At 48.6% G+C, this 15,420-nt stretch overlaps 3 protein-coding genes across 3 annotated transcripts; 1 reads left to right on the plus strand and 2 right to left on the minus strand.

Annotated features, from left to right (window-relative positions):
* The first annotated feature begins 3,474 nt into the window (after window positions 1-3,474).
* Window positions 3,475-4,135, plus strand: LOC123090583 (ferredoxin C 1, chloroplastic-like). Its single transcript, XM_044511900.1, has one exon. It carries the CDS (start codon window positions 3,603-3,605, stop codon window positions 4,029-4,031), a length of 429 nt encoding a protein of 142 aa, XP_044367835.1. The 5' UTR covers window positions 3,475-3,602; the 3' UTR covers window positions 4,032-4,135.
* A 139-nt stretch (window positions 4,136-4,274) lies between these two features.
* Window positions 4,275-7,765, minus strand: LOC123090584 (glutathione transferase FosA). Its single transcript, XM_044511901.1, has 3 exons — window positions 7,284-7,765; window positions 4,761-4,847; window positions 4,275-4,530 (listed from the first exon to the last, which is right to left on the minus strand). The coding sequence occupies exons 1-2, from the start codon at window positions 7,657-7,659 to the stop codon at window positions 4,804-4,806; spliced, it is 420 nt and encodes a 139-aa protein (XP_044367836.1). The 5' UTR covers window positions 7,660-7,765; the 3' UTR covers window positions 4,275-4,530; window positions 4,761-4,803.
* A 1,732-nt stretch (window positions 7,766-9,497) lies between these two features.
* Window positions 9,498-14,935, minus strand: LOC123090585 (E3 ubiquitin ligase PARAQUAT TOLERANCE 3). Its single transcript, XM_044511902.1, has 7 exons — window positions 14,265-14,935; window positions 12,924-13,020; window positions 12,383-12,523; window positions 12,235-12,296; window positions 11,450-11,839; window positions 10,516-11,269; window positions 9,498-10,333 (listed from the first exon to the last, which is right to left on the minus strand). The coding sequence occupies exons 1-7, from the start codon at window positions 14,449-14,451 to the stop codon at window positions 9,763-9,765; spliced, it is 2,202 nt and encodes a 733-aa protein (XP_044367837.1). The 5' UTR covers window positions 14,452-14,935; the 3' UTR covers window positions 9,498-9,762.
* Between the last annotated feature and the right edge of the window lie 485 nt (window positions 14,936-15,420).

Genomic DNA, 15,420 nt, shown 5'->3' on the forward strand with positions numbered 1-15,420 from the left:
AGGTTATGTTTCTGAAACAAGATCAACGTTGCAGGAAAAAAAACATCATCGCTGAACCAGTTTTTTTCTGTAATAAGACCTCTGTTGCGTAAACATTCTGAAACAAGACCCTTGTTTGCAGGGGAAAAAACCTTTGCCATCGAACCCTTCTTTTCTTTCTGAAACAAGATCTTTGTTGCAGAAAAAAAGCTGGATGCGCGGGACTTGTGGCCAGCATGAGCGCTCGACCAGGATTGATCTGACGGCTATGCAGGTGGTGGACGCATGCATCAGCCGGGTGAAGGGTAGAGTTTTTCATCTTATATATAATCATTGTTGTCATCATGTAATCACATATGTATAGTGTATTAAGACTATTTTCCAATTAGAGGTATATTTTTTATGTTTATGCCATTAGAATAATTTTCATGATATGCAATGTACTCGTATGTCAATGAAATTTTTTAATGTAACTTTGTTAGTTTGTTATAGCTAGCTATTAGGTCCATGGTACCTCGTTGCTAGGGCCGGCCCTGATCACATCCACGATACGGTTGGTTTTCTTCCATGCAGGAAGAGTCTTCCTCTCGTGCTGCCCCCGCCGATGCCAGCCGCCGGCCGGCTCGCTCCGAACAAAGCAAGCCCCCGTTTCCTCGTTACTGCGCTGCCGGGCGCGCGCTTTTTTCTGCATGCAGAGTCGACGCCGACGCCGACGACGGAGAGAAATCGCCCAGAAAGCTCCGCCGATCGAGCCCAGTCGTCGGGGGGCGTCAAACAGAGGTGTCGGCTTCTGCATGCTCCCTCGGAGGACGCCACGTAACGCCAGTGCCGCGGCCAGAGTGACAACAAGGTGGCTGAGATGCCGGCAAGACGGCGATAGTATCCGCGCCTCTAGGTAAGGTTGCGAGTCGTACTGCAGCAACTTGCGAGTCGTCCGTGTCCATGTCTTGCTACCGCCTACCGGGCATGCCGACCTGACCTGAAGGAGCGGCCGGTTCCTCCGTCTTCCGGCGAAAGGTCCGGTCAGAGTAAACCTCTTGATAAACTCAAACCTCTTGATACACTGCTCGTGTGCTGCACCACAGTTCTTTCAGTGTCGATGGCAATGGTGGGGTAGATGGGAGGAGATGATCGCGCGCGGGATGATGGATAAGCCTTCCCGGTCGCCTAGGGACGGCGGGGAAGGAGGGCTGAAATGGGGCAAAGGAGGCAGCGAAAGATTGGTGCTCGGTACATGAAATCTATGTGTTTCCCTTTCGGTGTGGATCTACCATCACCCCTGGAAAATCAAAGGCGGCGGTAGGGTAGGTGGGAAGAGATGACCGCGCACGGGATGATGAAGAAGCCTTCCCGGTCGCCGGGGGACGGAGGGGGTAAGAGCAACTCTAGCAGATCCCTTAAAACGCCCCGACCCGCAAAATAACTGCCCGTTTACGGTTTCGGGCGGAAAAAGTTACCCGGTCAAACACCTTATCAGCCCACGACCTATAAAAAAAATTGCGGGGCACGGAAAACGTCGCCCTCAACCTTTAGATTCACGGGGTGGGAGGCCTACCCGATATTGACCCCTATCGGCTGCGAGATTTTGCAGGAGGGACATTTGCGCGCGGTAGTTCACGCCTCCCCTGCCTTCCACCGCCAACCACCCCCCTCCGCCTGCTCCGGAGCACACTTCCCCTACTTCCCTCCGCCGCCATGGAAGTCTCCCAGCCGTCGGCCGTCACCATGGACGTCATCCATGAGTCGTTCCCTTCGGCAGATCTCGTCCCCGGCGATGTCGTGCCCGTCGCCATTCAAGGATCCATCGCGCCACCCCGCAAGCGGCAGGGCAACTTCGTCATTCAGGGCGGCGCTACCGCAGGCCCTGTCAGGAAGGCACGCACGCCCGCCGCCCCAGCCGCTGCGAATCCGGTCCATCTTGTGCGGACTAAGAAAGGGAAGGTTGCCGATGTGAAACGCAAGAAGACCACCACAAGAGCGACCTCGCCAACACCTCCCTCGATAGCTCCAGCAAGAACTGCCCTGAGGATGTCCGCCGATGGCGCTGCCGTCGCCGCCCCCCAGATGTTCGAAGCCCTGAGGTATGATGCTTCGATTGCTTGCACTTCTTTCACTTTTTTCCATTGCGCGTGTTCGTGACTTGTCAAGCGAAATTGCAGCGCCGATTTGCATGATGCGACTGCCGACTTCGTGCAAATGTTGGACGACAACACCGTCGACATCGATCAAGCCCCAATCGGTGATTACAATTACAATGAGATGGATGGTGGCATGCACGGTCACGGTGAGGAAGAAGATGATGTGGAGGAGGTTGACGAGGGGTTGTTCGACGAAGCGCAAGCAAAATCACGCGCAAGGTCGAAGAACTACACACCATTGGAAGATAAAGTCTTGATCAAGGCTTGGGAATCGGTGTCTCTTGATGCACCTTTCGGTCTCTCCAAGGTCGTTGGGACGTGATCAAGCCGATTTTTAGTCATTGGGTTTCAATGCTTGCAACAAGTCTGTAATGCACCTCCAAGTGGTACCGTTGAATTGGACTATGTGAGCTTGTTTTCATGTCGCAAGTTGTGCAAATCTTTTGTAGCCGCCGGAGTGATTGCATAATTTGACATTGTTTTCATTTTGTAGGACAAAATTGCACAAGGGAGGTACAAGGACATGGAAGCTTCTTGTAAGAAGGCATTTCAACTAGAGCATTGTTGGGAACTTCTCAAGGATAGCGAGAAGTGGAAGTTGATTGGCAAAGAATCCCCACCAAAGAGAGGTGCACCCACCAAGATGGATGATGATGAAGAAGATGAAGATGACGATGGCCCAAGAAACAAGAACAAGCCCGATGGAAACAAGAAGTCCAAGGACAAGATCAAGAAGGAAGCAGAGGCTTCAAGCTTGCGGGAGAAGCTAGATCACATGGTCAAGTCTAATGATCTATTGGTGATCAAGACATTGGAGGCAAAAAAAGAGTTGGCCGAGAAGAAGGCTCAAGAGAAGGTGGCAACTACTCAAGGAGGAGACAATGCGCAAGGCCGTCATTGAGGAGAGAAGAGCCATGGCCGGCGAGGACAAGGCCATGGCCAAGCTTCTTGCCGAGGAGAACGAGATTATGATGATGAATCGAAATGAGATGGATGAGGTCACCAAAGAATGGCATGACATTGCAAGGTTGAAGATCTTGAAGAAGAGGAGTTTGAGGGGCGAAACCGGAAGCGCGCAGAACAAAGCCCGCAAACCCGGGGATATTCTCTTTTATCGCTCGGTTTTGCGGGCTCTGTTCGGCCGCAGCCGATTTCGGCCCTTAAAACGCGTTTTTTTGGCCCTTATCTGGTTATAGGGGTCGCGGGTTCAAGGGGTTTGCTAGAGTTGCTCTAAAGGGGCGGGACCGCGGGAGGCAGCCAAAGATTGGTGTTCGGTACATGAAATCTATGTATTTCCCCTATGGCGGATCTAGCGCGTAAGAACGGATGCAGGAAGATAATGAGCGGCTGTGATTACACCCAGGCAAAGCGAGACAGCACAGCACAGCACAGCGCCTTATCCTCTAGGAGAGCACGCCTTGACGCTCCGGCACCACCTGACCCGCCGCGCGCACCGCACACGGACGCTGCTGAACCGGGCACGCCATGGCCGCCGCCTCGCTGCTCCACCTCGCGACCCCCATCTCCTCCCCGCGCCCCCACCTCGGCCACAACGCCCTGCCCCGCCGGCACCACCCGCGAGCGCGGCTGACGGCGGCGCGGGCGCACCGGGTGACGATCGAGCACGGCGGCGAGTCGCGGGTGGTGGAGATGGAGGAGGAGGAGAACATCCTGGAGCGCGCGCTGGAGGAGGGGCTGGACGTGCCGCACGACTGCAAGCTCGGGGTGTGCATGACCTGCCCGGCGCGGCTGGTGTCCGGCAGGGTGGACCAGAGCGACGGCATGCTCAGCGACGACGTGGTCGCGCAGGGCTACGCGCTGCTCTGCGCCGCCTACCCGCGCTCCGACTGCACCATCCGCGTCATCCCCGAGGACGAGCTGCTCCGGGTCCAGCTCGCCACCGCCAACGACTGACCCCCACCCCTCACGCCGGCCGGCCGCCGGCGTTCATGTGCTCCAAGGCTTTGTACAATGTATCTCACAAGCCATTGCAATAAGAGATGCTTTTTTTTGCCTAATATAATCAGCTGCTTCAGTTGTTGCCTGAACAATCTGTGAACATTCCTGCTTGTCATGCTTGAAACATTGGTTCGGCGATAACCCGAACATCAGCGAAATCGAAAGATTTCATGCGAAGGCGAATCGACAGATTTGATGTGAAGGCGAATCGAAAGATTTGATGGGCGAGAGCACATCATTTGTGATACGTACTAATTTAACTTGATGTTGTAACACACAGCACGAGTTCAGATTCAGTCTCAGACATGCATATCCAGATTACAGGCATGGGGAGCATATAGATAGATATAGGTAGCAAGGTCATTATTTATTTGGGAGTAGAGCATGGCACTGGATGTTTTCTCTCAGATATGCAGCTTCCATCATCTTCAGCCTCGAGGTGGGTAATCACTACCTGCAACCAAGCAAGCAAAATTTGTTGGATCAGTGTAACCCAGTACTCACATGCAGAAAGAAAAACTGACAGTGCTTCAGCATAACAGCCTAGCAGCTCCCTGCTTAGTTTGCCGCAGCGGCGGCGGAAAACCGCCGGTGCAATTTAAGCTCGGGGAATTCATTTCGGAAACGGTAGGCGCGGGCACAGCTTGCGATGGGTTTTCAACTGCAACATCAGTTGCTACTTACATGGGTGTCGCAGAAGTAGAAGGTGTTTCGTGCTCGCGGCACGTTACTTGTCGCCTGGGCTCGAGCTTGTGACTTCTAGACCATTGCCTGCGGTAGAGGTAGAACCAAGCTGTCAACGATGGTTGAGGTGTGGATGCTGTTGGAATGGACTGCGGTACAAAGATTGTATGCAATAAACACGAAAAGACAGATGAAGATGCAGTCCATTTGTCATTCACAATCTTTGTTTCAGATATCAGAATTCCAAAGAGTTAGTAACACACAGGAAATTCACCGCTGACTGAGGAACCATGCGTAAACTTCTGAACAGAAATCTAAAAGCTTGGTATTAGCCATGACAGGTGCCATCTTTGGGTTTCTTACAATTACACTCGAAAGTGGGTACGGCAAGATTCACAGACCAGTCACAAGTTTCTTTTTTTCTCTTTTTTCTTTTTTCTTTTTTTTTTTGCGTTTAAGACCAGTCACAAGTTACAAGGAGAAGAAAAACTAGCATACCATGAAGAATGGTTTGAAAGCAACCAATGGAATCCATTATAGCCCATGGCTTTGGAAAGTACATAGGTATCAGGTAGTTGGCTCATGATCTTTTTGGTTAACCAGGACACGCAGCTTTATCTTTGGAGGGTAGACGCGAGATTAAGTGACAGGCGGCTTGGTAAAATGACTTCATGCAACTTGGTACTCCCTCTGTAAAGAAATATAAGAGCGTTTAGATCACTAGTTTAGATCACTAAAGTAGTAATCTAAACACTCTTATATTTCTTTACAGAGGGAGTACCAAGTAAGTCCTTGTTATGGACAAGGATTTACCGCTTTGACTCTACTGTTGGAAACATATAGCTCCAGCACTACTTCGAAGAAAGCAAATCAAGTCTGTTGCTGGCTAAGATTTATCAACTTAAGGATGGCTTGTTTGCTGTCTATTGATGTTAATGGTATATAATTTCTATAATATGCTGGAACTGACAGTGTAGAACTCGTTTTCAGAGCCCTACTTATAAGACTTGTGGAATACAGGTCTAACTAAACATAGTAGGTTTAGCATAACCATTTTCTTTTCGAGAAAGACTTAGCATAACCAAACTAAGAAGTGAAACAAAAATCATTTGCCAAACAACTATCTTACTGCAAACTGAACAATCTGGTCATAATCAAGCATGCAGTACACATATTGAATGACAGTCAACAAGAAAGATTCTATATACAATACATGCTGCAGAAAGAAAATGCATATCTGAAGTAACCCCGTTCAAGAAACTTGACATGATAAGCTAACATCATTAGTACCACCTATCAAAAGTAACCCCTACCCTAAGGACACAAAATGTGCATAAACACAACAAACTCTGATCTTTGCCTGAAGAAGAAATCACCACAAGGACACTGCAAGTTCACAAATAGCACAGGTAGTGGATTTTGTAACGAACACACAATTTGAAATACGGGGGTGACCATTTCCAAAAAGAGGGTCAACCCTCCCATTTCAAGCCACGCCTAAACTGCAGTACGTTTTGTAGTTCTACTACAGAGTACTAAAATGCTTATGCAGCCTAGGTGATCCCAAGATTGATGCAGAGGCCGGGGCTACGCCCCTTTTCCAAAAAAAATAAAGGTGATCCCAAGATTGTAAACAATGGGATGTTCAAACTACCTATAGTGTGTTCTCCCTACTACTGCAAGGTAAAACTTGGCAACTTGCGTCAAGCTGAAGTCCGCTAAAAAATAGACGGTACTGCCAAAATTATGATGTAACCATTGCCATAACTTATCTCATCTTTCCTTCAATTACCAATTAACAAGCATAGAGACGTCACCGAGATAGCAAGCTAAATTAACAATTAGGAATCTAAAAACATAGGAATCCAACAAAGATAAATAAGCATCCGAGAAGGAAGGAATCCCTCACCGTCGGATAAACTTTTTTCCTTTTTGGAGGACAGCTTAGCATAACCCAACAAAAAAGGTTAAACAAAAGCATCTACCAAACAAGTATCGTACTACAAACTGATCGATCTGGTCATAATGAAGCATGCAACACACATATTGAATGGCAGTCTACAAGAAAAACTGTACATGTATGCTGCAGAAATAAAATGCATAGCTGAACTAACCCCGTCCCAAAGACAGACATGATAAGCTAACATCACTACTACTACTACCTGTCAAAAGTTATCGTAAAGAGGGCATAAAACATGCATAAACCCAACAACTCTGATCTTTGCCTGAAGAAGAAGTTCACCACAAGGACACTGCAAGTTCACAGATAGCACCGGTGACGGATTGCGATGAAGCAAACAAGTTTCAGGCTGTGGCATTCCTCCATCACTCAACCTGAATAACCCTCCCATTTCAAGCCACTCCTAAAATTGCAGACTTGTTTTCCAGTTCTCCTACTGAAGAATCTCTCTCAGAATTTCGTCAATTCGACACAATATTACTCAAACGCCACGGCAATTCCAGTGGAAATCTAAGAGGATGGTGAGGAAACAGGATCCGAGAGGGAATCGCTCGCTCGCTCACCGTCGGGGTCGAAGAAGAAGACCTGGCGCGTGCGGCCGTCGGGCTGGGACTTCTCGAACAGCTGGGTGCCGCGGGTCCTGAGCCCGGTGAGGAACCCGTCGAAGTCGGCCACGGAGAAGGCGAGGTGGTGCCGCCTGGGCAGCTGCGCGGGCGTGGCGTCCCCCGGGGCGGCAGCGGCGGCGGCGGCGGCCGGGTCGCGCTCGATGATGTGGAGCGCGACGTCGGGGGAGCCCGGGAGGCGGAGCCAGGCGACCTGGAAGCCGGAGTAGGCGGGCGCCGGGACGCGCTCGAAGCCCAGCACCTCCTCGTAGAAGGCGGCCAGGCCCCGCACGTCGCCGGTCTCCCGCGCGATGTGGTTCAGCTGCAGCGTCGCCATCGGCTCCGTCGGGAAGTGGGAGTCGGGAGTGGGCGGCGCGGCCGGGGAAGGCGGGGAGAAAACGTGCCGTGCGGCGGCGACGTGTGCTTGAGTGGCTTCTCGCCGAGGCCAGCACACCGCACACGTGTAAGGCGGCAGTGATAGGCGCCGGTCGACCGGCCAAAAAATCTGGCCGATGGCACGTGGGGCGTCGGATGCCAGTCGTCTGGTTCGATGGATCTAGAACAAAACGGTTCGCCTTCAAACCTTCTTCTTCCTCGCGCAGCTGGTTGGGTCCCCCCACCCCCCGTCGCAGCGCCCCTTCCCGCTCCACGGTAGGTCTCGTCGCCGGATTTCACGGCAACCACCAACAGCATCTTTGTTCGTGTCGCTACTGAATCTGACTTCAGTATGGTGGTGTCCTATGATATCTTTTGGAGAAGTTGATCGCTCGGTTTATGCCTCCTTGCTGAATGAAGCAAGAGTGCTATCGCGTCTTAGACAAACTTGTATTACTCGTGTTTCGAGAGCCCTGAATAAAGCGAGTGGTAGTCTAGCTAGGTTTGCTCGAGTTGAAGGGCGGACTATGGCTTGGTTAGGATCTGAGCCAGATGAAGTCTTGGGTGTCTCCCTGGGTGATTGTAAAGATATTGTTGTTTGAGTAATACAAGTGTTTCCAAAAAAAACGCACTTGAAGTGTCATGTCCGTCGTGAGCGGATGTGGCAAAGACGTGGCCGGTAGTAGCAAAAAATTCGACAAAGTTGTAGCAAAAACGTGTCCTTGCCGGTGCCGGTCGCAGCTATGTACACGGGTGACCTAGGGGACGAGAATTTCCTTTATGAGACCAGGCTTACAAAGCAAACAATGACATACATGTCCTCGCGTATATTGATATTGACTTTTCATGCACTTATCAATGGCAGGCCACTGGAAAAGTTTGATGCTATGTTTGGATCTCAGAAACATCCTTTAAGTCAAGGTACCATTGTTGACATATCAAACGGAAGTCATCGATAGGATCAGATCATCATCCTAGATAAGAAAGCAACTAATGGGGTTGACCAACCATCACAAATCTGTCTAAGACATAATCGGGGAGGCATAACCTAATTAGCTTCCTGGCGTCGTGCTTTGTCGAAATGATAAGAAGCTTGAAGACCAAAACACGAGTTGTCGCCGTCCACTCCAAATGACCCTATGTCTGGCCCTGATCAAAGCTCCACACGACCTTCGCCGATGGCAATCGGCATTGCCATAACAAGAACATGATGAGGAGATTTTTTTTTCATGCATCACTGGCTAGTTCGTCCACGGCTCCACGCCGTAAGGCACCCGGAGGCGAGGGGAACAAGCGGCAGGCTATCCTTTTGCCTAAGGTGTGGTTATGGTCGCGTGCATAGTATAAAGTTGGGTTTATGTGCAATCTAGTCAGATATACATCAAAACAAATTGTTTATTCAGTTGAAAAACAACACATTTTACTATGACATCCTATTAGGTCATATGAGGACTACCCTAAACGCATGGCAATTCCGAACGTTTTTTATGGCAAGTTTAGTGACATGACAACTTTCTTTCCGGAGGCAAGTTTAAGTTCTTTCGGTTTGTTTTTTCTTTTCAATTTTCTTTCCGGAGCAAGTTTAAGTTCTTTCAGTTTGTTTCTTCTTTTCAAATGGCATTTTTAGTTGTAAAAAACGTCTTTTTCTTTTCAAATGGCATTTTTAGTTGTAAAAAACGTCAAATTGGGATTGCTTCGTGCCACACGTGCACCACTTATCATTTTGGTATGAGAAACGTTCAAATACAAATAATAAAATAGGAAGACGCACATTTCCGAAATGCATATAACAAGTCGATAGGTAGCTTATGATAATTTCATTTATCTTGATATAATAATAACATTGCATTACAGAGGAAGAGATCTGGGAACTCTCTGATATATTACAATCTCTGGTATAATAACGGTTTAACATTCTGCGGGAGGAATTACACTCCCCGCTTTCCGAGACATATACAATGACTAGTAAAACAAGTCTCATCAGCAAAGCAATGGACACCAGCAATGCTGCAACAGGTCCACCATCTTTATTCAGAACCTTGCATCCATCCATGGCGGCCGGTGATCATCGTCCCCACTTCCTCTTGAAATTCTGCTCGTCGTCGCTCACGTCGTCGCGCCTCAGGCTGCTCCTAGAACTGTGCCTGGACCTCTGGCTGCTCTCTGTGTCACCATCGACGGTGGAAGAGACGCGCATTCTCTTCCTGTCATGGTGATCCTCGTGGTGGTGGTCACTGGAACCTCTGTCGGAACGCCCATGGTCCCTACTAGTCCTCTCCGGTCTTGACCGGGACCTGTCCCTCGACTCTCTGCGGCGAGGAGAAACCGAGCGCTGGCTGCGCTCTGATGGCTTAGATCTGGACCGGGACCTGTCCCGGGACTCTCTGCCGTGAGGAGAACCTAAGCACTGGTTGCGCTCTGATGGTTCGGGTCTTGACTGGGGCCTGTCCCTCAGCTCTCTGCCTTGAGGAGAACCCATGCGCTGGTTGCGCTCTGATGGCCGGGGACAAGCACCAGAGTCATGTGGCCTCTCGGTCTGCCTTGAACGTGCAGCAGCTCCGGCGTTTCCCTGGGAGACCTGCCTTGAGCGTGCAGCAGCTTCGGCATCACGGTGTAGCGCGGCCTGGTTTTCCCAGCTAAAATGAAATAAATGAAATACGTTTAGTATTCAAACTCAAATAAACAGAAGAAGATACAGTGACTACAGCTGATCTTTACTAAATCGTTCCAGTGACCAGAGTTATGTCTATGTCTATGTTCATTTCTACAGGTAGAAATAAAGAAACAAGGTTTCTAACTGATAATACACAATACACACCTTTGATAGTTTGGCGGATAGCCTTGCATGGCAAGAGCCTGCGGCGGAATATTGCCAAAGGGATTCATACCAAATGGACCCATCGGGAAACCACCATAGGGCATGCCCATTGAGCCGTACATGTATGGATCAGGTACCCCAAATGGACCCATGGGATATGCACCGTTGAAAGGGTTACAATATGCAGGGTCAAATGGAACGTTGTAACCATAGTCAGCATTGTTTGGATGAACGGCCTTGGATGAGTCTGCCTTCTTCCGCTTCTTCTTCAACTGATCAGGCCTAGCAACTTTTTGTTCCAAGCTCCCTGAAATCGTACCGTTCTTCAAAGTTGATTCGCTCACATCCTTCAGTTTGGGGAGCTCGGCACTAGGTACGGCTTTCTCTGCTGAACGCCCTGCAGAGCCTTCAGTGTTGCTCTTCAGATCAGAATTCTTCTGAGGGCGGTCAACTTGATCACCTTCTGTGGCGACCTGGAGGCGGGCGTCGGGAGAAGCTGCCGATAGCTGGTTGTCCATACATTGCTTCGCGTCCCTTTCCAGAGCAGCCGAGGTGGTGTGGCTCTGTGATTTGGGGTCAGCGTTGCTTCCTGAAGAACTTCTGTGCTTCCCTGTACCGCTGGCAGTGCTGCAAGTCCTTGTTCCTAACAAGTTGCTGATTGTGCTCCTAACTGTGGGATTGGGGATGAGGGAGTCTGCAAGGACCTTGACTCCACAAATGCACTTCGATTGTGTAACAATGTAATCTCGAATACCTGAGGGGGGAAACAGACGGTTATTCCTCATTCAATTTCAAGCAGCAAAAACTCACGAAAACGATAGTACGAACTACTAAAACAAAGTTGGAGCATAAGCACACTCCAAATATCTGAACATTGGCTCACCACAGAGCAAGACATCTAAAGATACAGACCGGATATAAGAGAACCGCTTACATTTATCACAGAAACTGACGAAGCAGCACTTGCTTGTTAACACCGCATCTGCCATCACCTTATTACATAGTTGGCAGTGGAGTTCTGCTGGCAAGTCATCGACTACACTCACAGATGCAGCTGGGGCAAGTGCGGATAGAATGTCATCAGCAGGATTTGGAGATACGACCGGGGCAACTGGCCGAGCCATTTTGTAGTTGTCAAATTTGGAATCGCCAATGGTTGGGCAGTGCTGAATAAAATGCCCTGGAACCCGGCATCTGTAGCAGGTGTAGCCAGGTGGAGGCGTCTGGTTTTCCTGTGGGCAATGTTGAATGAAATGGCCTGCAACTCCGCAGCTGCGGCACACATAGCCTGGTGGAGGTGCCTCCCTTTCTGATGATCCATGGCCTTCAATTTGAAAGATTTGACAAACAGTGCACATGTTAAATAGTATTCTGAACACATTCACAGAACAACGCAAGCATATTGTGCAGCAGTATAGTTCACATATTCACAAAACAACATGAATCTGTTCAAATTTGTATGAAAATCTGCTAGAGTTCAAAGGCTGTCTAATGGGCTGGAAACAAACTGTCTAGTTACTGTCAAAAAAGATCCAAGTGAAACATGGTCTACCGTCCCAAAAAGAAAATACATCTGGTCTCCGTAAAGCTTGAACACCTACACACTCTTTCTCATCATAACAATGGCTTTGATCTTTAAGAGAATCTTTTCAGATTATCTGCTAGCATAATCATAACTCAAAAGAACATGAAACTGAAGACAGGGAATTTCTGCTTTACCATTATGGCGTCCTGATGTAAACCTTCCAGGAGCTTGTCCTCTCCTAAATGACTGCTCTTCCCTGCATGAACCATTAAATATGATCATTAAAAGGTACCAAAAAATCTAGCTGCTGACTTATGCGAGAAGGAAATGTTGTATTCTAACCATTTAAGTTCAGCTGCATCAATCACAGCTGCGATTGCAGCATCTTCATCTTTCACTTCTGCGGAGGAACACGATTTTGAGACTGATTCAGTAACCACTGATCTGTTTGAAGCTAATGAACCATCTTCTATGACTTTCCGCCTGCAATTAGTGGTACAATATTAGCATATGCAAAAAAAAAAAAATCTCCTTAGCCATCAGTTAAAGACATCTCAAAGTTAGACCAAAGTCAAAATCTGTTTAGAGAAAGAGAGTCATATAGAACATCTAATGTAAAAAAATATGCATGTCATTTTGGTTCATTCTTTGAAGGAAACAGGCAGAATGGAAAGAGGTAGTGCCTTCATCAGTCTCTATTTTTATTACAAACACTTGTTAAGAACGTAAGATACATCTACGCATAGAAGATAATCAATCAACAAAGTTAAAGGCGGCAAATTTCACATGTAATCTCAGTTCCGTCCGTTAAATTTCCTACAATGAATCACCACCACCTCCGCCTTCCCGACCTCTCTGTACAGACAGGGATGCAGTGACTTACGAGGACATCACGACGATACTCTCTGACTCTTGCCCAGCAGTTCGGCGGACCAGCACGGTTACATTCTGTGGTATCATTGCCTCTTCATCTGCATATTCTGCACTCAAGAATAAAAACAGAAAACAATATGTCAAAGCATTACACTAAAATACCCATCTAGCTTTGAAGTGCGAAATAAAATCTTCTCCAGCATAACCAAAATATGCAATTAAATAGCAACACTAGCGTGTTTAAATTGAAAAGCTAAGATCTTCAAATAACATCACAACAATCAAAATAACAGGTTAATTTACGTTTAGAAAACTGGGAAACTACGAGGTACCGAGATATGCAGGATGGGAAAATATACAAGGATTACTCGCAATCACGATATGCAAATTGAACTATCCATGGTACAGGGGATCTATCGTGCTATAGAAACATATCACAAGGACATGCTAGAGAACGAGTATAGCAGCTCTTCGACTACAACAACAGTATGTCCTAGTACATCATGAAGAGACCTCCATTACAGTCATAGTAGATAAGCAAATATCAGTACAGCAGGACACGGAGTAATATTGACAACCATGCTCGAGGGTTGCACAATTCGCATAACAGTTATGCGAACACAACCATAGCATAACTGGCCATCAAATATGCATAACTGGCCATACACAAACAGTATACAACACAAAAAAAGATAAACAAGCTGAATCAGCATTTCTACAGAAATGAGAAATATTAAAATCGCTGATGAAACAAAAAGGTATAGGCTTTGTCCAGAGCAACACGAAATATCCATCATTGCTTTGTTCAAAGCTGAAGTTCAGTTGTGCACTTGAACCCCACATTACAAACAGAAGGATGCATCTCTGTGTAAAAGATAGATGTGTGCATCTTCCAGAGCATCCAGGTCCCTATAATAACTAAATTGGTTGATCTTGACTTAAGTGGGAGCAATTTGTAATGGAGTCGAATATCACTTGTTCTGATATTTTTGCCTCTGTATTAACAGTCAAACAATTTGCTTGGTGGATGCAATTCGTTGTAAATTAGGTGATACGGCTATCAAATAAGAACTTAACCTAAAGGCTACAAGAACAAAATTAAAAACCCATCGATGTGATCCTGGCACCACTTCTCCTGACATAGATTCATAGATTCAGGGGATTAAAAGACCAAACTTGGTGCCCATAGGGCGCGATTTTGTCAGATTGAACAATTTAGGCCGGTAATGAACAACGCAGCACCCAAATTCCAAGAAATTCACAAGATTGATGACTGGTGCTGCATATTAGATTAACCAACAGGCTACTGTAAAGATTTAACAACCATGGCCTGAATAAATCCGCTACGAACCTTCGCCGGTCTGGGCGTTGGAGAGCGCGATATCCTCGCAGGGCCCGCGGCCGCGGCTACGGCCGACGCCGTGCCGGTTACTCGACAAGATGAGCTGCTTGAGATCAGACACGGATATGAACGAGTAGGGCAACGTCACAGGGTAAGTTTCCTTTGCACTCTTATATTTGTAATACAAGACACCCATGGCGAATCGAGTTCTGCCTGTGCCCACTCTTCGGGCCTCTCGCTTTGCGCACACACACGCAATTCGCGAGAGGTCCGGGGAGGGCTTCTCACAGAATCGATCGACCGACCGATCGAATAGTACTACAGAGAAAGCCGCGAACGGCGGGCGAAGTTACAGATCGGGCCCGATCCGACGCGGGCGGCGGGTCGCTGGTCCCTTGGCGCGGAGTCGGAGCCCTTGGACGGCGCGGCGCGGATCCTGGCGGTGTCGACGGGCGGACGGAGGAAGGAGCCGGCCGCGGAGCTTGGACGGGGGCGACGCCGGGCGGCAGCGGGGGCGTCTCCGGAGCGTGCTTGGCGCCGGGGAAGGAGCGGGCCGCCGATTCCGCCGGAGGAGAGCCCTCTCCTGCGAGTCGCGCCGCGGTGGGCTAGGGTTCCGCCGGACGAAGATTGGGGATTGGGGAATCGGTGGGCGGGCGGGGTGGGGATTGGGATTGGGGGAATCGGCGGGGGCGGGCGGGTGGTTTATAGGTGGCGTCCGGCCGCTGGATAGGATGCGTCCGGTCCGACGCCCTTTTCCGCCGCGGTTTCCTTTTCCTCGCCGCGAAGCTTCCGGCTTTAACCTCGTGACGATGAGGTGGAAACGCCTCCGCCTTTCGGTGAGAGATAATAATTCATGATGTATATATATAGTTTTATATCATATTTAAATTTGTAGTAATAAATTCCACCGAAATTATGGTGTTTTTGCGGCAATATTTTTTCCCAAAAAAACTCGGATCTATATAAAAGATTCATAAGGAAATACAAGGCGACGTGAACGTAAAATGTAAGGCGGGACAGGGGGATGGCGATGAGCGGCGCGAACCTTCCGAAGCGGGCGTGGCGGCGGCTCGGGAGGAGGGGGGGTGATTTCGTAAACATAACTAAATCATAAAAGGTTCGCAAGAAAGATACAGGTTGTGACGGGGGGGGGGGGGGGGGGGGT

The sequence above is a fragment of the Triticum aestivum genome, chromosome 4B (assembly GCF_018294505.1).
Source record: "Triticum aestivum cultivar Chinese Spring chromosome 4B, IWGSC CS RefSeq v2.1, whole genome shotgun sequence".
NCBI lineage: Eukaryota > Viridiplantae > Streptophyta > Magnoliopsida > Poales > Poaceae > Triticum > Triticum aestivum.